The sequence below is a fragment of the Puntigrus tetrazona genome, chromosome 16, assembly GCF_018831695.1.
Source record: "Puntigrus tetrazona isolate hp1 chromosome 16, ASM1883169v1, whole genome shotgun sequence".
NCBI lineage: Eukaryota > Metazoa > Chordata > Actinopteri > Cypriniformes > Cyprinidae > Puntigrus > Puntigrus tetrazona.
Genome location: NC_056714.1, coordinates 18927500 through 18951583, shown reverse-complemented (window position 1 = coordinate 18951583; position 24084 = coordinate 18927500). Strand labels below are relative to the sequence as shown.

At 37.1% G+C, this 24084-nt stretch overlaps 1 protein-coding gene across 1 annotated transcript; it reads left to right on the top strand.

The window, feature by feature from the left end:
- Positions 1-645: 645 nt before the first annotated feature.
- Positions 646-23503, top strand: mtmr11 (myotubularin related protein 11). Its single transcript, XM_043261345.1, has 17 exons — positions 646-976; positions 6124-6193; positions 10566-10702; positions 10873-10942; positions 11060-11199; positions 11868-11952; positions 12672-12819; positions 13564-13651; positions 13871-13959; positions 14055-14179; positions 16128-16206; positions 16521-16591; positions 17624-17796; positions 18749-18919; positions 19152-19367; positions 20374-20673; positions 21424-23503. The coding sequence occupies exons 1-17, from the start codon at positions 920-922 to the stop codon at positions 21841-21843; spliced, it is 2439 nt and encodes an 812-aa protein (XP_043117280.1). The 5' UTR covers positions 646-919; the 3' UTR covers positions 21844-23503.
- Positions 23504-24084: the final 581 nt, after the last annotated feature.

Sequence of the window (24084 nt, the reverse complement as noted above, 5' to 3'; positions counted from 1 at the left end):
GAGAGGTGTGTGTATGTATATATATATATATATATATATATATATATATATATATATATATATAGAGAGAGAGAGAGAGAGAGAGAGAGAGAGAGAGAGAGAGAGAGATGTGTGTGTATATGTATATATAGAGAGAGAGAGAGATGTGTGTGTATGTGTATATATATATATAGAGAGAGAGAGAGAGAGAGAGAGATGTGTGTGTATATGTATATATATATAGAGAGAGAGAGAGAGAGAGAGAGAGAGAGATGTGTGTGTATATATATATATAGAGAGAGAGAGAGAGAGAGAGAGAGAGAGAGAGAGAGAGAGAGATGTGTGTGTATATGTATATATATATAATAGAGAGAGAGAGATGTATAGATAAATAGCTATATGTATGTGTGTCTGTGTGTGTGTATCTGTATATATATATCCGATCTTGTGGGTAATTCATACAGAAAATGTGAATGCTATTTTTATAGTATACATACTATATAAAGTATAGTATTACGCTTGTGTGATATTTGGAACATGACCACGGGTGTCCAAAAGAGTTTTGAGAGACAGACGAAAGCAGTCCATAAGGACAGAAGGGCATTGAGTTTTTGGCGGTACTGCCCCTTTAAGAGATTCGGTCCTGCTTTTTGTTACTCAGTAACACCCGTGTCATTTCACTATGGCGAAGGGGCTGTAAACAAATGCGGGTGGGAAAAAGCGCGTCCTCTTTGTTAAAATAGATTTCCGTTAGAGATGATTTGGCGTTTAGTTGAGTATATTAACACAGTACGCTTGGAGAAATGTGTGAAAGCGCTTTTAGTAATGCAGACTGGACGCGGACCATCCGATTTCACTAGCATGGACAGGATCAAACCGTCAAACCTCTCTCAAATACACCCTTTATGCCGTTAGTCCTTAGCTGTTTTAGGTTGAAATCATGTTGACAGGGTCCAAAACCACCTTTAAAGTGAGACAGTTGGTTCCGGACATGAAGGTAAGCTTAAATAATAATATATCCATAATTTATTTAGAAGTTGATTTATTGATTTTTATTATTATTATTATTTGTGCGTCGTGTGTTTCATATTAAAATAAGCACTATTTCAAGAAGGTTTGTGAATTTTATGCATTTCATCAGTCAGTAAGTTTATAGCAGATGAGTGCATGTTTGTGCAACTTTCATGCATATGTAACTAGTCACTTAACCAGGAAAACTGCACCCAATGAAATTCACAATTTTACCAGAAATAGATTGAATGGATGTGACCACAATCTGCCATCGTGGCCGGAGTCAGTTTTCCATAAAAAATGTTTTAAGCTTTGCTCAAGAATGATTAATGTTTGGGCTCGGGTTAACTAGTTTTGGAGCTAAACTGCATCGGCGCTTGGTGTTTTTTCAGATGCTGTGATTGTGAGTGATGGGATGCACTTTAATGTTGTGTCCTTCGTATCTCTCGCATTATGGTATTTAGAAACTACATTCACATCATTTCATTTCACCAGAAACTCTTTAAATGGAGTGGTCCACAATCTGTGGTTGAGGAGTCAGTTTTTCCATTTAGGAAAAAAAATAGGCTATAATAAAAAAATAAAAAAAAAACCTCTCTAAAAGGAACAAGAAAGCATAAATCTGCTTTAGTGGGCAAGGAATGTCTGGCTGGTGGTGTTTGTTACTTAAAAATGATAATGTCTAACTATGTTTGAATAACAGAGCCTCTTTTATTGGATTCTCAGGAAATCTGTTTCATTTTTTTTTTGGTATCTTTTATCTCAAAGGGTGGGGTGAGTGGGTTTTTATTTAGTTATTTTAGTCATTCATAAAGCATGCTTGGAGACATAAATATGTTTTAGTGTAGTTTAATATTAAATATTTATTTTGTATAATGCTTTCTAAAATATTTTAGTTATTTTTACCTTTATTTTGAGAAATGAGATTATATATTGGAATCTTTTTTGTTTTTTATGGAGTGTTATTTTTTTTGTTTGTTTGTTTGGAGTTGGAAAAGATCATTTTTCAACAAAAGAAAAAATACATTTGTCTCAGTGACAAGAGCATTGAATAAATGGTGACCAATTTCACTTATGCGAGAGCAGATCGTCTACTTTCTCGAGCTGCAGTCTGCCATTGCTCACCTCCACCGTTTAACTTTTGTTCCTTGGCTATTTTAAGCCGCCTCGAGGGGAAAAACGCTAGCAGATGCCTCCACCCTCGGATTGTGGAGAGCACTGGAGGCCCCCGATGTGCAAAACATCTGGCCGTTGCCATGGAAACAGCCTACCCAGAACTCGCTAGGTGTGGCGGTGGTATTGCTCGAGTGTCAGACGTGACTCTTCCCAGAATTGTGTAGGTTGTGCTGTGGATGGAGGCCGCCCGAGCTGGTGCACTTGAGAGTGGGGCGGCCTGTATTGTGATCCGGCGCTGCAAATGAACAGATGGAGAAAGAATTGTGATTGTAGCAGTTGTGGTGAGACCAAGAGGGTTTGTTCATTTAAAAACTCATTACGCCAGCTCAAACCAGTCACTCAGTCATAACAACACGGATTTTCAGAGCTGACATGTGACGTCTTATTTATATATATATATATATATATATATATATATATATATATAACTCACAGCTTCCCCCATGTGTCAAACTTCACACTGTACATCTATCTCATTCATAGCTGCTATTTTTAGTGGAATATGCCATGTGGCGCATGTAATCACTCTTTTATGTTATCGAAGTGGATGGCATCATCTGGTTTCGGTGTGAGATGAGTGGTTGTTTAAATAAAGAGATTTGCTGAAGGTTTGTTTTGACTTTAAATTATTTAAAAAGGGAATGCATAACATAAACAAGACTGCGCCACACCCTCTAATTGACCTTGGAGCTTTTCCTGCGCTGCTTTTTTGAGACTCGTTTTTTTTTTAATAAGCTCCATAAAGAGAACGACGACGCGGAATAAGATTTATGTAAAAAAACAGCTGGAACAGTGGTGGTTCGCGCATATGAGTCTGTATAAAACTTGATTGGTTTTGCAAAATAGCTTTGTAGAGAGTGATGGCTGCCAGTCCTGAATGCATTGTGGTGCTGTGTGGTTGTGAATGTGTTGGTTTTTAGTGCGTTGCTATGCAGTTGCTAGGGTGCACTGGGTTTCTTGTTGGCTTAAGATTTCTAGATTTGTCAGGTCTTTGATCTAGCTCCCTCCAAGTGAAAATATTTAATTAGGATTTATCAATTTGTAGTACTGGTGTTGTACGTTGAGGTATGTGCCGACGTTTATTATTTAACGCTACAGATCTTTAAATATGAGCAGTAGTAATCGTGTTATTTTAATTATTGAGTTTAATAATATTATTTAATTATTTTAATTATTGAGTAGTAATAAAGTAAAAATACTTTTTTAAAAAAAGAAGAAAATTATAGTTTGAAATAAAATTAATTTAATCCATTTCCGTTAATTTTAAGAATTTAAATATCTAAAAAATAGTAAAATAGAAATATTAAATAAAAATGGATAAATACTATAATAGATTTTTTTAAATAAAAATTAACAAAAATGAAAAACCTAATAAAAAAACGATTAATTCAAAAGATTAACTATAAAAATAATGCTTTATGAATAACACGAAATAATATTTTACCTATTTTTACTTTTTAATTTAACTTTTTAATTTTTTTGTATTAATGTAAATTTTTTTTATATCAAGTGAATTTAAATAAAAATGAAAAATGTTGGCATGAAAACTAGCTAAAGTAAGTTTTCCCCTTTTTCACTAAGGAATGATGATACACGCCGTTTTATTTGGGAAATAAAGTCCATGAAAGGCTAGACGCGAATGATTTTTTTCATTGCAAGTATGTTAGTTTGCGAACAAAGGTGCTATTTTTAACCCTCCAAACTGACATACGGAGAAAATGCTTCAAAGGTTTTATAGAAATAGATGCATTGTTGTCGTTTGTTGACATTTCTCTGCGGCGGAGAGATGCACGCAAAGAGCGCATGAAAATAACGAGCCGCTGAACAATAGCTGGGCTCTATAAAGCGCTAGGTTTAAGCGTCCCGCCGGGCCTCTAGCTGCCTCATTTAGCTCTAGATTGATGCTCCGCACAAAGCCTTATTGTGCCTCTAGGCAATGACTAATAAACTTAACAGTGTGAGGTTTATATGGTGGCACGGTGCATTCCCACATTCCCATTGGCCGCCTTGCTTCTGCGAGTCTGGCCTGGCTGGTTCGGGGGAGAGGAGGCCTGCATTCTCTGGCCGCAGAAACCAGGGGAAGCCATGAGCAATGGAAACTGCAACGAGTCTTGGCCGCCTCGGCCCTCAGAAGGAGGGAGAGATGCGTTTAATGGTGAAGAAAGAGAGAGATTACACGATAGCGGTGGCGACCACGTGACTCGAAGAACTGAACCCTCAGCAGAAATGAGCTACTGAGGTTTTTGGGGTTTTTTTTCCCCTTTCGTTTATCTGTCCCATGCTTATTGCACATTTACTCGCTTCCTCAGAGATGTTAAGCGGTCCAGTTTCCCGGGCTTTGAATGCTTCTGTGTAGATCTATATTCATTTGGGAATACCGTAGGGTGGGATTTTGATGGAGATCTCCATAAATGCAAGACCGCGTTTGCTTGTTTTGAACGCTGTTTCTGATCACAGAGTGATTTAAAAAGTGACCGTTTAAATGCATGAGCCTGAAAAAACAAACTAATACTTCCGCATGCATTTATTCCTGTCCTAGTTCCATTTTAAAATGAAGCCTCTGTTTAGAAACACTTTGTTGTTTGTTGTTTTCCTTCAGGTCTTGGCTGGAACACCAGCCTTTAAAAGTTCAAAAACAGTCATTCCAGTCACGATGTTCAAAGGAAACACTTTTTCTGCTTGTTCTGGTTGATTTTATTCTGGCTGCTTTTTAAAGTCGGGTATGTTAAAAGTAAATGTATGCAAAACTGAATCTAATGAGCAAGCAGTAAATCATGCAGTATTTCCAAAAATAATAAAATTGCATCATATGCAAAGTTATCTTTAGAATTTATTTACTTTAAAATTTTTATTTTATATAATGACATTTTATTTACCTTTTTAATTAAAAAAGTGTTATTGATTTTTTTATTTATTTTAGTTGTAACTTTGTATATTTTATTTAAAAAATAATAATAAAAATAAATTTTATATATTTTATTATTATTATTATTATTATTATTTATTTTTTTTTTTTTTGTGGAACAGTGTTTTTATTAATATAATAATGGAACCTGTTTAATTTTCGTCATGCTGTTTAATTTCCTGTTGTTTCTCCATTAAAGATGGCTATATAACAAATTATTAATTTTTTAATTTTTTTATTTATTTATTTATTAAAATTTTATTATTTTGTTATTATTTAAATGCAGTTATTTAGACATTGATATTAGTCTTAATATTAGCAAGTGTGCCAGGTGTTTCTGGTTTAAAGGCTAGAGACACTGAAGCTCTTTCTCCATTGAGGTGTGTTAGACTTCTGGAAGTATCTCATCCCTGTTAGACTTCTGTTCTACCCAGCATTGACGCACAAATGAAAGACGCTTTGTTATAAATTGATAATATCAGTGTGTTCAGTTTTAACCTGTCGTGTTCGGTTGCACTGCGGGAAAATAAAAACCTGAAAGTCTGTTTCGAGACGAATGCAATTTAAATACAGATCCAGTAGGTGTTTTCTTGCAGCTCGTTAAAATCACTATTCCTTTCAGTGCGTTTAAATGTTGGCCTCATTTCCTGTCACTGCGTCAGGAGGCAAATAAAATACATGCATAATGTTTGCATAGTGTGCGTGAGCCAGGCGAATGAACGTATTGATATTTTCAGCATTAACCAGTGTAATATCGTAATATGTTACTACGAGTCTGAACTTCCTCTTTTCAAATATTATTAGTCATTTTTGAAACACACAAGCTGTGCATAATGCGTATGTTAAACATATATCCTGACCAAACTGGAAAACTACACTCTTTGTAACTAATTGTTGTTATGGTATTCTGCTAAACCGGAGTAAAACAATTTAAATGAAGCACATAGACCTGAACAGGAAATGAATGCAGAAGTTGCATTTCTAACTTGTATTAATTTTACCATGCTATGAGACGGTCTTCATTTCTGTATTATCTGTCTGTGTTTGTACAGGAGAGGATGATGAGCCACAGTAGTCTTCACGCACGTGGGAGAGATGTGCTCGGCCTCTGCTGTTTACCAGGTACATCTCACAAAGCTTAGTTTTATAATATTGCCTGTTGACATTTATAACAGGATCATTATTATTATTATTATTACTATTACTATTAATTCTACACACACACACATATCATTTTTATTTTTTATAACACGCTCATTTTTCTACTCGGAAAACATTTCTGATTATTAGCTATGTTGAAATCCGGAATTCTTTAATGCATCCTTGATGAATAAAAACATTAATTTCAAAACAAGATAAAACAAAATAAGAGTGCATCTGTAACAGGAAGCATGTTGGTGAAACTGCTTTTAATTAAGCACAATTTGGAATTTGTCAAATTATAATATGCTATATTTCATAGCTAGTAAATGCAAATGTTCTAAAAAAAATATATTGAACTAAAGTACTTTATTTTATGCTTTATGATACTTTATTTTATGGTTACACCTACACTATAGTTGTTTATTAGCATGCATATTACTAGACATTTATTAGTGCTATTAGTGCACATAATGCCTTATCCTACGTGGCCTTATTTTACATCACTAACCCTGCCCTATACCTAAACTTAACAGCTACCTTATTAGCCATTAATAAGCGGCAAATGAAGAATATAACAAGTTTTACATTTTACCAAATACATTTATTAAACAGCATAACTAAAATACTTTTGCTACAAATAAAATGGGATTTAAGGTGTGAAAAACGAGTGATTTATGAATCAGAAAATCACATTATTGAATTAGTTTATAGAGTGATTCCCTGAAACGAATCAGACGCCCCAAAGCTATTCTAAGAGAGTGTGTTTGTTTAGTGTGACACACAAAAACAGTGATGTAGTGTTCTGGCATGTGACTCCCGCTAACTCGGGAAAGCTACGCTTCTACTGAAATAAGTAGTCGCATTAATAGCTGCACAGCTTTCAGGTAGTTGATCCCCGACAGGAAAAGACCAGGTCTGGGTCCGCTGTGCTCCGTCTGCCTCTGTGGGTGTGAATGGCCTCAGAAAACAAAGGCTCAGTGTGCAGAGTGTGTGTTAAAGCCCGGCAGCCCCTCGCCGCAATCTCAGCGTCAGCAGCGTGTTTAAGCGGCAGCTTTACTCAGGAATGTTGGCAGGCCGTGAGTGCGACCCGGACAACCTAATCTGTAACACTTCACATCAGCACTTACGCTGCGCGGCCCTTTGGGAGCACCGAGCGTTTCCCACCGTGTCAACATTTAATAGAGCCGCTCACCTCAAAGCCTCTCGCATACAGCGTCTTTGTTGATGTTCAGCTTGAATAGTCTCTTACTGTTTAGACACCAAAAACACACACACACACACACACACCTGTCGGTTTTTATTATTCATTATATACATTTATGAACTCAATACAATTCTCAAGGATCCCCCCCCCCACAATTCTTTAAATTGTGTAAAAGCTATTGCAGCATTTTTAATTGATTTATTTGTTTTATTATAATTTTTCCCCGAACATTTTTTCTCAGATATGTTTATTGTTACAGATTGTGTTTATTGATACCTGCAAAGCTACTGTTAGTGATAAAAACATTAATTTGACAACCAGTAAGTGTCAAATTACTTCTGTTTCTATTTTGAACAGCATGTGCAATTGTTCCAAAAGTGTGAGGTCAGTACGTTTTTTTTGTTTTGTTTTGTTTTGTTTGTTTGTTTTTAAGAAATCAATGCTTAAGGTGCATTCATTTGATCCGAAGTCAAATTTAACACATTATATAGCCGTATTTTAAATAAATGCTGCGTATGCATGCGGAAATACTGAAATTATGGTTTCCACAAAAATATTAAGCAGCACAACTGTTTTCAACATTAATAATCATAAAAATAATCCAGGACTAAGTTTCGCGTCAAACTATATTCAAATAGAAAACGTCTCTTTTCTTATTTCACATTATTACTGTTTTACTACATCAAATAAATACAGCCTCGGGCGAGCGAAAACCATCTTTCGTAGATCTTCATGCTAGCGTACGCTCTAGTTCAATATAAACATTAAAACGGCAGCAGTTTATGATTTAGTATATGTCCGTGTAGCATTATACAGTAACATTATTGAATCCTAGATGTCTGAGATATGTGCAACAAGTCTCATCCGTTCACAGTGGTTTGAATATGAAGCAATATGAATATGATGAAGTTTGCCCATGGACACGCACATGCTCTCACGCTCAGTGTGCGAGACCCTGCCTCCGTCCACACAATCTCAGATAAACCCCCCCGACGCATGCAGGGCAGCTGAAACCGAATCGGTCTCTGGAGGTGAGCAGGTCAGAGGACTTTGAAAGAGTAGATTATTCTGCATATACCGCTGACAGCCCGCTATTTAAAAGAATGTATGCATTATGCAACGGTGAATTATTCACAGGGTGTAGTACGCTGCGTCGTTGTCACATGACCTCACTACGGTTCAAGTTGAATTGAGAGAAATTTAGCGGCTTTGCGTTGGTGTTGTGTGATGCGGTATGCTGCGTGTTTTGTCCGATGCATACAGAAGAATCACAGAGTAGAACAGTAGTATGCGCTTTTAAACGTCACCCAGATGCCGTTCATTGTTTAATTGTTATATAGAGTTGTTCTTATTTGCGTTGTGGGGTTGGTAAAAAGAAAGGATTTTGTTTTTTGGCGGTTAATGTGGCAGATGTCTCTTTTTCTGTTTATAGAAAAGAATTCTAAGCATTTGAGCAAAGACATTTTATGACCATTCATACTTTAACATCCCATGTATGCATCTTTGTTTATTTATAATTCATGTATTATTTTATTTGACTTAATTGATTATTTAAATGCTTCCTTTTGTAATCATTAATTTAGTTTGTTACTTTTATCAATTATTCCTTAGAATTATTTTGTTATATAATGATAAATATTATTTTAAAATGATCATATGCATTTTGTCTCTTATTGCACTGCTGCTCACAAGACCAACGTAATATCAGGAAAAAGTAAATTATGTTTTTGTTTGATGTTTCATAAAGAAGAAAAAAATACTGACTGCGCCTTTTACAGGAAGTGGTTTAAGGTCGCCGCTACCTATTAAACCCTTACCGGGAGTGTCTTAATGGCACATTTATGAAATAATACGAATCGTTGTTTGCTCTGTTATCATTGGGAATGTGAGACGTGACCTTGCTTCGTGTTTTCTTATTCATGAAGTCGTGCAGTAGGCACTAAACCTGGTACAAACCGGCTGACATCTTTCCTGAAACTGAAGTTTAATGGGAAACAAATGCTGACAAAAACAAATCAAACTGGACGTATGGTTCGAATTAGCAAAGCAGCAGCTCATAGAAACTCAGCACAAACCGGGTGAAATGAATTCGTCTGAATCATTACGACTGAAAGAGTTTTATTTTGAGAAATTCAGAAAGTGAATATATTTCACATATAGACGTTATGCAATTCACAGGCCCCGTGAGATATTTAGGATAAGCTATTAACACTTTAAATGCATATCAGCTATCTGTAACACAAAAAATTTGTATTATTTTCATTGAATATTTGCCCAGAATAATTTGTGCTTTTGTGCATGTTATTTAAGCTTCCTGCATAAAATCAAATTTGCATTACAGCATTTTAGTTTTAATTTTTTGTGTGTATGTGTGTGTGTGTTTTTGTGTGTGTGTGTGTTTTTATAGCTTTAATTTGAGCAAATTTAGTACTTATTTAATTTAGTACAAGGCGACATTTTGAGGTTTTTATTTAATATTTATCTATATTTCATTAGATTTTAGCTTTATTCTGATTACCGGAAGCAATTTGTCGTCATTTTAACGAAACAGAGCAACACTGAAACAGTTAAATAGGTTTTCACCGTTCGTGAAACTGTCCAGTCAGCCCAGAGTGCTCTGTTTTTCTAACAGCACAGTAATCACCTCGACGGTCCGATCTCTCCGCTTCCGTCCTGTTCTCCCTGACATCTGCGTCCCATGACGCCTCAGGAATGAGCTCTGAGATCCAACGCACCCTCGAGAGTCATAAAATTAAGACGCCCGCCTTTGAAAAGTGACCAAAAGAGCCGGCCCGGCTCACTTGACGTGCGTGAGAGCGTGTTCGTGCCTGACTCTGGTGGGTTTAAGGGGCTCTACTGATATTAAATTCTGTCCTTTGCCTTCGCTTTTTATGATTGCTCGAGTTTTAAGTCAAGAGAATCCTAATTTCCCTCAGCCTGTTTTTAAAGCGCTGCGTATCCTTTATATATGTGACCGTAATGGCCTACAGAGACTTTAAAGTTTCCCTTTGAATTAAAAGCCAGATGTTTGTGTCATTTCCTTCCACAGATCACGCGTGTTCCTATTGCTGTAGGACGCTTTTAGCATGATACCAGCGTATGGATGGGCTCTAAGCTAACAGACGTGGACTAAATGTGTTTTTGCAGGAGAATGTGTGTTACAGCGAGCCGTGCTGGTGAGGAAGAAGCTGTCGGCTAAAGAAGGAGGAGGCTGGTTGTCTGGGACTCTCTTCTGCACTCATTTCAGAGTGGCCTTCGTGCCTCAGGACAGCCAGAAACCTGACGTGAGTGCCGCAGATCGCTGAGATGTTTCCGAGATGAGAATCCCAGCGCTGTTTTTTCTGCAAACCGTGAATTGCTTTTTGGCCTGGCTGAAGTTTATGAAGTCTCTGGCAGTCTACCGTAACATCCTTTGCAGACGTATCTGTCTTCTTTTCTTTTTCTCCTTATTCAGGATAATGCAGATCCTGTGCTGCTCGGGGATCACGACGTAGCTCTCGCCTCCATTGATAAAGTCGTGGCAGGTGAGACGATCTCTACTGGCAGATAAATGGATGCGCATTTCTTCACGAAAGCTGTAAAGAATAAGTCCAGGTCACATTTGAACTGTACGTTTTAATGCGTATAAATATGTGTTGTAGTGGGACCGTCCCGCACCAAACTAGTGACCCCTACCTGCTCTCTGAAATTCACCCCGGAGGAGCTGGTGTTGTACTGCCGGGACATGCGTGTCCTCTGCTTCCTGTTTGACAGACTCACACCTGATACTCAAGCTGTGGAGGTTTGTCTCATCTTATTTGATCAATATATGAGTTACAAATATTCTCAAAAATCTTGTTTTTTGTTTTTTTTTTATTATGCATTCCCATTCAGTGCAGTTGTTGTTTTTTTTAATAAAAAACTAAAAAACTGTCTAATAGAAACATAATGAAAAACATGATTTATTGTTTTTAATGTTTGAAAAAAAAGTCTTTTTGCAAATAAACTCAAAATTCAAAATAAGTGTTTACATTTTTTAAATGTAATTTATTTCTGTAATGTAAAGCAGCATTAATCCACTTTTTAGTGTCATATGATGTGTCATGTTTATAGCAATATAAATTATATCATATATATTTAATATATGAATGTAAAGTTTTTTCTAAATATGAATACGTTATGTGTGAGTATTTATATATACATAATAAATGTACACATTACACACACACGTATTATGTAAACGAAAACTTTATTTTGGATGAGATTATTCATTTAACTGCACTAATTGTGTTATATCATATATAATATCATATCAAAAACACAGCTGTTTTAGAATTGGTCATCAGAGGAGAAAGAAGCTTTTCCATAATGTGGCCATGCTAACCATCACAACAGCTAACGTTGAGTTTGAAGTAGGCCTTTGTTTATCATCATACTAAGGACTTCCACTCTATTTCAACTTGCTTTCAGATCACTTACACCATTGCTAAGACCTACCAACCAATGAAACCAGCAACCATTCTCTCCTTTCAAAACGCTGCTTTGGGTAGTATTGGTGAGTTTCTTGATAACCATCTTAAAGTGGTCCGTTATTATTTTAGTGAGACCAAAAAATCCTAATAGTGTGTATGTATGTATATATATATATATATATATATATATATATATATATATATATATATATATATATATATATATATATATATATATATATATATATATATATATATATATATATATATATATATATATATATATATATATATATTTTTATATATATATATATATATATATGTATATATATATATATATATATATATATATATATATATATATATGTGTGTGTGTGTTAATATAGTATACTGTATATATACTGTGTGTGTGTATATATAGTGTAAATATTTAAAAGTGATTTCAGAGCAAATACATAAATACTTACATGTACATTTTCAAAATGCTGAAGAATGTTGGAATCTTTGTTTTCACTGACTTTCACTGCTCCACACATATTAGATATTCAAATGAATCATAGAAGGGAATGTGAGCTAAGGCACGTCTCTGAGAAGGAAAGTGACCGGTAACCAGATGAATAATGGAAAGTAATCTGAAACAGGTCACCTTCTGGCCCTTTTTCAACCTTGTCAAGGTTTGTTTGTAGTCAGTGCATGTTCATTGCCCCAGTCCACAAGCTCTGCAGCGAGCAAATTGAGTTTGCACACAAACCGGATCTCGTAATCAATGCAACTAGTTAATGCTTCTCTATGCTGTCTATAGAAATGAAGCAGTTCCTAAGCAACAGGCGGCGTGACCCTAACATGAACTGGTTCGTGTGTTCGATGGGATGGGAGCAGGAGCTGGAGAGGACAGGTGCCAGCGGCTGGAGGGTCAGCTCTGTCAATGACCGCTTTGAGATGTCCACCAGGTAGAGATCCTCTTTCAGACCTCCTGAGCTCAGTTTAGCATTGACACGAGAACACGTTTTTCCGCTTTTTAGACACGACTGATGCTCATTGTTCCACGGCGGTTTGCTAAATGCTTTTCCCACGCGAAGAATAACCTTTTGCGTGTTCGAAATAGCATACTATCTTACTACTCATGCCATTTTTGCAGTATGCAAACAAAAAAAATAGATTTTTTTTAAAAAGACATTTCAAACAAAGTTCAGGACCTGGATAACCATGTTTCAGTATTATAAATGTCCACCACTTGCTGATTCATAGCACTATATTAATATGACAGTGTATTATTGCATATTGCATGTTTATCCAAATACTACTTTTTGAACTTTGTTATAAAAATCCTATAAAAACGCAAAAATCATGTGACACTAAAGACTGGAGTAAATTCAGTTTGCATCAAAGGAAAAAAATGCATTCATATAGAAAACACTCATTGAAAACTGTATTAATATTTCATAATATTACTGTTTTTGCTGTCGAAATGCAGCTTTGGTGAGCATGAATTTATTTTTAAAACATTAAAAGATCTTACCAACCCCAAACTTTTGAATGGTAGTGTAGAAATGTAAGCCTATTTTTATTTGTGCCTGCAAGTACAGTGAGCTCACCACATAATATCATGTTTGCACAAGCGTGTCCGATCATATGCACATCATGTTCAGTGTGGAAACAACTTGCATTTTTTTCCCCCTCCTGTGTTCTCGCAGTCTTCCCAGATTCAACGTGGTTCCTCAGAGGGTCCTGGACACAGAGCTCAAGAAAACATTTGCCCACTTTAACGAGGGTCGCATCCCAGTGAGTTCATTCTGACATCCCGCTACAAACCAACAAGACTTTTAAACATAAAAGCCACGTTATTTACTTTTAAGATGTAGAAGTAAATAAGAAACCAATACGGTAAAACTCAACTGTTAACCTCGAGTCGAGTTGGAAAATGAGCCTATTTTCAAAAAAAGTGGCTTGTTACCTTAAAAACGTTTTATGATTTATAATATATAATCCGTCTTTCCTCAGCGCTGGTGCTGGCGACATCCTCATGGCAGCGACTTACTAAGAATGGCCAGCTTCCAAAATAACATCTACCACGAGAAGGACGACATCAGGTTTATCATCACTTTTTTCTAGATAAATCCGACGTTTCTTAGCAGCGGTTGAGCATTCGTTGCTGAACGGAGCTCTTGGCGTCTGTGATCTGCAGGAACCTGGAACTGGTGCTCTTCGGCAGGCAGCAGCTGTGTGTGATCGTGGATCTGGGAGAGGAAATGCCGTCACCTGCAGACGTCCAGCTGGCTCACACGAGACTCCGGACACTTTGTCTGGGCGGTGGGTCATTTTAGTCGGCCTGCTGCAAAAGCCAGCTTAAATTCCCAGACAGGTTGTTGCTGTTCCAACAAACTCTCCTTGAAGATGCTGACCAGGCAGGCTTGATGGGTGCAGCAGCACAAAAGCATCCAAAAAAGCTTTTTTTTTTTAGAATTAAAGGAATAATTAATTGGAAAAAAACCCTAATCCTTCATTTACTCATGATGTTGTTCCAAAAACCTGTGGTTTTTCTTTCTTTAATGGACACAAAAGAATCCGCTGAGCTGAATGTTCACGCTTCTCTTTTCCATTTAGTGGGAACGTATTGTTTCCACATGCCGCCAAGATCCAAAAATTAAACAAAACAGCTCTATAAAAGTATCATAAAACTAACACAGTGAAATAGAAACTAAAATACAAAAACTCAGATTAACATGGAAGAGATACCTTTTATAATTGAGGGTGCTTTTTAAATGAGTGAGGGTGCTTTAACAATGTATATTGGCAAAATGAATCGGAATACGCACAGTCCAATTTTAATCGAATTTTTAAAAAATGAATTACATTTTCTCTGCTCACTTCTGGATGACTGCTGCTCCTGCTTCTCACCACGAGTACGTCTATTGTTGCAAAGGGCAGCATTCCAGCTTTGTGCGTTTAGCTTTCATTTATATCAAATTCTCCATGACATTAGTCCAAATCAGTGAAAAATGATTTTCAAACTTATTTTGATGAAAACGAATGATCACTGACTGATATTCGCGAAGCGCGCGCATAGTGCCTTTCCGAGAGCGCGCAATCTCCCTATAAAGTATATCATTGTAATATATGGCTTGGCAAGATTCACACAAACATAATGTTGTCTTACATGAATGGTTGGGCAAAAGTCTGATGTATAACGTTTAGATCGGAAACCAATGCATTATCTTAATAGGCTGTCTGTCTCGCTAATCAAACATTTAAAATTAAAAAAACTATCCAGCGCATTTATAATTTTGCCAAATCTGCAATAAAATGCAGTTATTACAGCTTTAACTGAGGGTGCTTTTGATTTCGTTTGAGGGTGTTTAGCCCCCTCGTAGAAGCGCGCCTGAGCTGTGGTTTGACTGACATGGATGTTTTTCGTTTTTTGAGCGAAGTACTTTAAATTTGAACATTTCCAGTTGAAAACGCCTTTTATCTTTTGTGGTTAAATTTCGCAACTTTTTTTTTTAAGCAGCAGCTGTTTTGAGAATTGGGTGTGGATTTAAAGATTTTGTGTACAGAGGTCAAGAGCAACTGTTGTCTTACAGAGATACAGTCTTGTTGTTTTGTCTGGCGTCACATTCCTCCTGTGGTTGAAGCCACACTGGCCCGAAACATTCTTCCTAGCGCTGCGAGCTCAAAGAGCAGCTCACCCCGTCCCGTCACAGAGGGCCAGCCAGCTGACCAGAATATTCTTTCTCACATTTTTCTCGAGTGTGCTGCATTTTTGCATTAGTTCTGCGTATGAGGAAGTGACAGAAATTTCAGCGATTGTGAGATTGGGCAAGACATGGGCTGTGCAAACACATTAATATTAGTATAATAACTATTGTGTGAAAATATATAAAAAAAAAGTATGGTAATAAAATATTGGACTGTTTTTAATATGCAAAATTAAAGCGTTTAATTTCAACAATTTATGCAGTTGTTAAACATAATGTAAAATGTGCATTATATATTAAGATTTTATAAGCTGCATTTGTTGCATTTTTGTTGCTGTTGTTTCATATAACTATGTATATTTAATACATTTATAGCTATTTATATTTATTTATTAGCCACATTTGTAGCTTTTTGTATTTTGAAGTTGTTATGGTTATATATGGGTATATATATATAGCCACACTTTGTTGAATATTGATATAATTACATTTTATTATGTAAAATGATATCATGTTTTGTTGTTATTGAGTTTTGAAATGTGTTTGTCTCTCTGCCCTAGCAGATATTTCATCATCTGTATCAGTGCCTGATGACAAGTGGCTCTCCACTCTTGAAAGCACTCGCTGGCTCGACTATACTCGGTATATCTGTGCATATATATTATATAAATAATGATATTTTAAGCTATACAACTATATTTGGATACATCATGTAGAAATGTTTTCTCTCTGTTTGCTTTCTTTACCGTTCCCACTCTTTCTGCACTGTAGCATGTGTACAGTGGAAAGCATGCAAACCTTACAAGAGAGCATACTGCATTCCACAGTGCAAAGCTCTAAAATCGAACTTTTATTTTTAGCATTTTGTATTTGATGTTGCCTTCGTCAGTGTATCCCGCTGTGTGTGTCTCTGTGTGCTTTGCCCTGCTGTGTTTGATGTGATTGTGTCTCCACAGGTGCTGTCTGAGAAAAGCTGCAGAGGTGGCTTGTTTGCTCAGAGGAGGTCACATGACTGTTGTTCTCCTAGGTTAGTCAAACTGATCATTAACGGCCATCTGACCTGATTCTGAACTTTGCACCCTGCTAGCACATAATGATTTATGTGTGTCTTCACTGTTCAAACACATCCAATCAGTGTTGAATACAGTGGGAAAATCAGACATTTGGCCTTCACGTGTAAAACTCACGTATACAAATTTTTTATTTTTTTTTTTTTAATTAATAAATACTTTTGTTTAGCAAGGATGCTTTGAATTTGATAAAACTGTCAGTAAAGACCTTTATAATGTTTCAGAATATTTCTATTTTCTATTAGTGCTGTTCTTTTAATCTTTATATTCATCAGAGAAGAGTGACCACCAAAAATTATCACCATTTCCACCAAAATATTAAGCATTGTTTTCAACGTTTGCAATAGTTCTTTTAAATTATAATAATATTTCATAATATTACCGTTTTTATCAAATAATTGCTGCCTTTGTGAACATAAGCGACTTCAAAAACCCTGAACTTTTGAACAGTAGTGTAAATTTGTTCATATTTCACATATTGGATTTTTTTTTTAAACCGATCTTTATCCTACTTGAAATATTTCCCGTAAGTGCATTTTTAAAAAGCTTTTAGAATAGGATTGCAGCTTGTAACAATAGAATTTAATCTCTTTTTAATGACGCACTCTTAGCAGAAGTTAAAACGCACCGCAAAGTTGTGATTTATTATTTTTCCTAACCCGTAAACCAACAAACAGCGACATCTGGCAGTGCCCTTCATTTTTTACATTTTCATTTCATTTTACAGTCCTCTAAAGCGTTTGTTTTGCTCCACGTAACCCGCAGCTGCCCTGCCATAGACATCAATATTCTGTGCGCCTTGACAACCAGTGAATAACTTCAGGAATGAGTTTCTCAGATGAGGCTGACGCATCCATCTATCACTGTAAAACCTGTTCGCCACATGTGCGCTGAGCAGAGACCCTGAGAATGCACCGTGAGAGGGCGATGAAATCCCCTGATCCACTGTTTAAAGATGGAGTGCCTTGTGTTTTGTTCTGTTTCCTCAGAGCCGGAGGATCGAGACATGAACTGTGTGGTTTGCAGTCTGGTGCAGGTGATGTGTGACCCTCACTGCAGGACCGTGGCTGGATTTCAGGGATTGGTTCAGAAAGAATGGATCACAGCCGGACACAAATTCCTTAGTCGGATCAACTACCACAGAGAAAGTGATAAAGAGGAGGTAAAAGAGAAAGAGAAAATGCTCTGTTCTGTAACTCACAAACATTTTTTTTATGCTGATTATTTAAAAAAACTAAATTATGCTCAAGGATGCATTTATTTGATCAAACATACAATAAAAAAATTATTATTATTATATAAAAATTATTGTAATATATTTTCACTATTTAAAATAACTGTTTTCTATTTGTATTTTATTTAGTTTATTCCTCTAATTTAAAGCTCAATTTTACCGCTTAAGGACTATGCCTTTTATTGTTATTATTGTTATTATTATTATTATTATTATTATTATTATTATCATCATCATCAATGTTTAAAACAATTTCTTGTAAAAAAAAAACAAAAACAAGATAAATCATTCAAAAACGTTCAAACAAACAGATTTTATTTAAAATATAAATCTTTTATAACATTAAAAATGTCTTTAATCTCAATTTATTTTGATCAATGTAATGGAATGTATTAATTTCATTATTAATTCTTACTGACCTTAAGCTTTGGAATGGTATTGTAGTGCATTTTAAAATCATTACATTGTCAGGATGCTGTCTTAAAAAGCGTCCATTATCATCTACCTCCTCTTCATCATCCTTACCCTTATGAAAAGAGGAAACATCATAACAATGCAACAATATCTACAGATAAGCAAACCGATGAAGCATGTTACACAGCTTACGATAATGTGCTGAGCTCAAAAAAACTATGCAGCACACCAATATGGGTGGAAGTATATTTTTAATTCTCTGTTGATACTTGTTAGTACTAAAAAGAATGAAAAAGCTTGTCGAAGTGCTTTCTGCTACTGCCTTATCCGAAAGGCATGCATGTGATTTTAGCCAAACTGAGGTTGTGAGCACACGCAGTGTGAACTGTCACCTAAATGGACTGTTTTAGTTGACTTTTCCTCATTTGAGCTGTAGTAACGTTTTGAACGAACTGCTCTCCGGCAGGCCCCTGTGTTCTTGCTGTTTCTCGACTGCGTGTGGCAGCTGTGGGCGCAGTATCCCGCACGCTTCCAGCTTACCGAAGACTACCTGCTGGCTCTCCATGACAGCGTGCACCTTCCACTCTTCAGCAGCTTCCTGGCCAATAGTCAGAGGGAGAGGTGTCGCCGCTCACAGGTATTCACAACACGCGTCAAAACGCAAACACCCCTTTACCGAAATAAGCCCAACTCAAGCAGCTAAATCCTTTGACCCCCTAACTCCAGCACGCCATTCTAATTCTATTCTTTAGACATATACACTATGCGTTTACTGCTTGCATTTTTTTTGGTCTGGACTTTTTGCTGATTCATGTATTAATTTACCCATCAAAAAAGCTGTTCTGAAGCGTGTACCGTTTCCTCTGCAGCATCTTCCTCAGAGCTACACCCCAGTGAACGGTCTGAGGGAGCTGCCCATGGGCGCACCGGAGGAGCCGGTAGACCCGCCTTTCCCTCCGGTGTGGGACTGGGCCCTTCAGTACAGCGGTCAGAGGCGAACCCGCTTCACTCAACCTGTGTCACAGCCTGCCTGCCCTCCACCCGTCCTCAACGGAAACCTCAACACCAACCTGGACCGCAGCTGGGTAAGACCGCTGTGAGAATGACACTAACGGTCCCATTTCAGCAGGGACACGTTCATCCTGTGTAAAAATAGAAATGTTGCGCAGTGTTTCAGATCTGGGCTGCTAATCAAATGTTTATAGGTTTGAATCCTACTAGTGGGAATCTGAGAACCCAAAATAAAAAGTGCATTTAATTTATTTATCCTCTTGCAAATCTTGTCCTGTTTTTTTCTTTTTAACTCTCTGTTCATCAAAGAACATTGAAAAAAAATGTTCATTGTTTCCACAAAATATTAAACGGCACAGCTGCTTTCAACGTTGATAATATTTTTGAGCTGCAAATCAGCATATTATAATGATTTCTGAAGCATTGTGTGACACTGGGAGTGATGATGCTGAAAATTCAGCTTTGCATAAGTGTAGACTATAGATTACATCTTAACATATATTTAGAAAATATATTTAGTTGAAAGAATATTATTTCTCGAATAAATGCCTTGGTGAGCCTAAGAGACTTCTTTCAAAAACATGAATTCAGTCTTTTGAATGCTATTGTACAAGTCACCATCCAAGACTATACAAGAGAGTGAAACAGGGTCAGGATCACATGAAGCTGAAAAAACAATGACAGACTTTTCATATTTGGTTAGGATTCTTCTTTTAATCTCGTGTTTCTCCAGAGGCATCATCCCTGTAATAACTGCACTGTAAAAGCATCAGATATGACTATTCATTTCCTCCTTCCCTATAGAGAGGAACAATATTGAGTAGGGAATTGATAGTACAGGACAGAGAAATTAATTATCAGCTAACAGGCATTGCTTGTGTCAAGTTAATGATCATTGATTCATGTTTTCTGGGCTGCCCTAGATGGCTGGAAATCAAAAGGGAGGTTCTTAAAAAATGAGGCCAACTAATAAACCTGTGCCAAAATTAGGTCATTTTTCTAATTGGGCTGTCAACTGACTGTACTGCTTCATTAGTCTGTTAAAGAGTGTGTTAATGCTGTTTATTCTCTCTCTCTCAGCACAATGATGGACTGCCGGGCTCTGTGTTCCTGTTGTCCCGTGGCACATTCTCGCATCCCTCCAACCTGCTCCCCTGGAGGAGCGGAAACTCTGGCTCATACTGGAAGAGCCACCGCAGGGCTCCCTCATCTGAGAGTCTGTCTGGGCTCGAGCGTCTGATCAGAGCTTGTTCGCTCTCTGAGCCCTCAGAGAACCGCTCAATCCTCCACGACCCATACGAACCCCTGCTGCCCCTTCTCCTGGGACCCTGTGTCAGAGTATGGAGGGGCTGCTATTTACGGGGTGCCCTACACGCTCAGGTAGACTGTGATGGTGTTTGTTTGTTTCTTTCCGCTAGATTGCGAAATGAAGGCATGCAAATCATCAAAATACAGCGATGACAAATCGCAAAGCTGTGTTTTTATGTATGTTCTTTATGTGAAAGCCACTAGATGAAGGGATGGATGGATACATGGATGGATGGATGGATGAATAAACAAATGGACGGATGGATGAATGGATAGATGGACAGATGAACCACCAGATGGATTGATGGATGGACGGATAAATGAATATATGTATGGATCAATGGATAGATAGATGAATGTATGGATAGATGGAGAGAGATGGATGAACAGAAAGATGGATATATAGATGGTTAAATGGATGGATGGGTGGGTGGACTGAAGGATAGATAGACTGCTGTAATGATGATTGATGGATGGATAAATAAATAGACAGTTGCCTAAACGGATAGATGGAACAGATAGATGGCTATATGGATGAAACTGATAGATTGATATACGAATGGACAGATTGGTGGATATATGTGTGGACATAGATGGTTAAACAAATAGATTGATGAGTGGCTGGACTGAAGGATTGAGAGAATGCTGTGTGATGATGGATGTATAATTAGATGGATAAACAGATGAATGGATGGATAGATGGCTAAAAAGATGGAAGGATGTATTGATTGATGGCTAAACAGATAAATAGATGACATGTAGTTGAAAGCTTGTAATCAGCATTTCAATTTTATAACATCCGTCTCTCTCCACTTCCTGTAGGCTTTCTCACACCCCACGTCTTCCTGCAGTCAGCATCCACTAGATCAGCTGGCCTGGGAAGTGCAGCAGCTCCGAGAGAAACTGGCTCAGGCTTCTTACGGATGCCCTGAAAACCAGACGAAACGACAGGAGCCACGCCGGCTGGAGTCCAACCTCAACCAGAACGCCAACAATGGGACCTTCCTGTTCTCCTCTTCCTCTAGAACATCTCAACAACAGGCGCTGCTGTCCAGCCGAGGCGCGGCCCACTCCTCCGTCCCTCCCAGAGCCCAGCGGGCGGCATCTGACCCGTCCAGGCCTGCGCAGAAGAATAACGGCAAGCACACGTTTCTGTTCGGCCACCAAGAGCCGCAATCAGGGCAGCGTTACATTCCCTCCCCTAGTGCCAAACCTCCCAAACGCCCCGGAAACTCACACTGATTCTTAGGAAGGAAAGAAACACCCCCCTCTGGTGTTTATGTTACTGAAACAATTCAATAAGGTACAAAGCAAAAGCTCCACTAGAAACATGAAATCTACGTGCACTTGAAAAAGCACAGATTGACGCTTTTTTTTTTTTTTTAGATTAGCAGCTGTGTAAAGTTTAGCATAAAATGAGTAGCAAAAAAAGCGTCAACAATTTGCAACATGAAGTTCTTCCTCTGTTTTTATAAGGTCGTTTAACTACATGTTCTAGTTCAGGAAAAATTTAGAAGAATCTTGTTATTTATTCATCCTCATTTTGTTACAAATCAAAATCATGATTTTGTCTGAAAAATAAAAACATTTAAATCGTTATTCATTAAAAAAAATCTTTTGAAATTAGCATTATGCAACTTGAATCTTTTCAATGAACCAGATGAGTTTGTTCACAGAATCGGTCTAAATGGTTCATTTTGAAGCTTGAAAGCGCCGCGTAAAACAGTAAATCTTTTTCTTACTTCATACATGGAAGAAAGAAAATAAAAAGACATTGGTACGACTTGAGGGTGACTAAATACCAACAGAATTTATTATTCATTTAAATAAAAATGAAAAACTGTAGCGAATCAGAGAGAGTGCTAGTATATGTCTGCATGTGAAACGTTATATGTGTCTGAGGTTTATGCCAAAATATTGATTTAATAATTCTGTGTTGGTCAAGAAAGCGATTTAGCTTTAAGTGGTTTGTGCATGTAGCAGTAGTTTATGGTACGGTAGGTAAAATAGCGATTTGTGTTTCCTAAACCAAAAAGGCGGGAAAATGGCTGCTATCACGCTAATAACATAACTAATAAGGTTTTGCAGTTCCCTGAACGGCCACAAGATGGACACAAAATAATCTTCATCCTCTGTGTTGAATGCAAATAATACAAATGCTGTCTTGCCTCCTAATATTTACAAGCAACGGCACAATACTGTCAAGCGTGTTATGCATTTTTTGTATTTTATTAAGTATTAATACAAAAGAAAAGAAGAGAAATGGAGACTAGATGCAAACGTCAGTGATATTACAATTATTTATATGCTGCCTCTGCCTTTTAAGTGTATATTTAAGTGTTACTTCATCATCATGAACGGGGATGTGTTTTTCAAATCATTTTGTGATGATAGTTCAGGCAATTCGTGTATGAGGAAGGACGAAAAGTAGCGCTCGTGCTGAAGGACATTTTATATTCTCATTTTTGTATTATTGTCTTTCCGTTTTCAACCGGTGGAGTTCCAGGACTTCCTACAACGCGTTTTTTTTTTCCATTTCCTGTGGATTTCTTTTGCGAGACTGGCAGACCTTCTACGAATGACAGCGTTCGGAACGGCTCGTTCTGCTAATGGTTGACCCAGAAATGAAAACTGTCATCGTTTGCTCTTCTCTTAAAAGAAACAATTAACAGCATTTGGAAGAACGTAAACGTGACCATTTTCTTTTTTTTAAGGTGAACCGTTCCTTTTAGGTTTGATGGAAAGCTCTGAAGCTCCTTAGCGATGTGGGTTACGAAACAGACGGCTTCAGATCTGTCCTTGTGAGACGTTCTTCCTCAAAAAGCGTTACACCACTAATGTCCGACAACGGTGACGTTCCAAAATTGAGAGAGTAGCTCCAGAGGTTTGTGTCCTACTTTTATTTCCCCTACGGGGAAAAGGTGCTGGAGACATTAACATACGGTACCGCGTTGAGGTTTCGCTCTATTGTCTCACTCGCATGTCAGCAGGAGAAATGGACTTGAAATATCTTGCATCAACATATTTCACAAGACTGAATTGAAGCAAATGTTTATTTGATGGCACAAGAATTGCTTGCATTTCATGAAATGACCCAATGCTTGTGCCTTAAAACGGATTCCAGTCGTTTTGTATTTTTCATCCTTGCATCTGCCGCAGGGACGAATCATTGCCCGTTCTCCTTTTTTTTTTCATTCCTTATTCTTTTATAACAACCCTTTATTGGCACATTTTAGATAAATAAATACATGTTATAGTTCCTAAATACAACTGTTTGGTGGTTTTCTTAACATTTGTTATCCTGGCTTATTAAAAATATATGACAAATGAGCCCAATAGTTCTGACATACTTGAGTCTTATCAAAATATAGATATTTACAACATGAGCACTTTACAAGAAGCGTTACAAGAAGTTCGTGAATTGTAAATTACCCAATAAATAAATGTTTGCATAAACGGCACTCGTTACAAAAATAAATACAC

Excerpts from the sequence above, each read along its gene's own strand:
- mtmr11 (XM_043261345.1), top strand. The coding sequence starts at position 920 with ATGTTGACAGGGTCCAAAACCACCTTTAAAGTGAGACAGTTGGTTCCG. Across the intron at positions 10,943-11,059 it reads CATTGATAAAGTCGTGGCAG|TGGGACCGTCCCGCACCAAA; the intron begins GTGAGACGATCT and ends TATGTGTTGTAG. Across the intron at positions 16,592-17,623 it reads CATGACTGTTGTTCTCCTAG|AGCCGGAGGATCGAGACATG; the intron begins GTTAGTCAAACT and ends CTGTTTCCTCAG.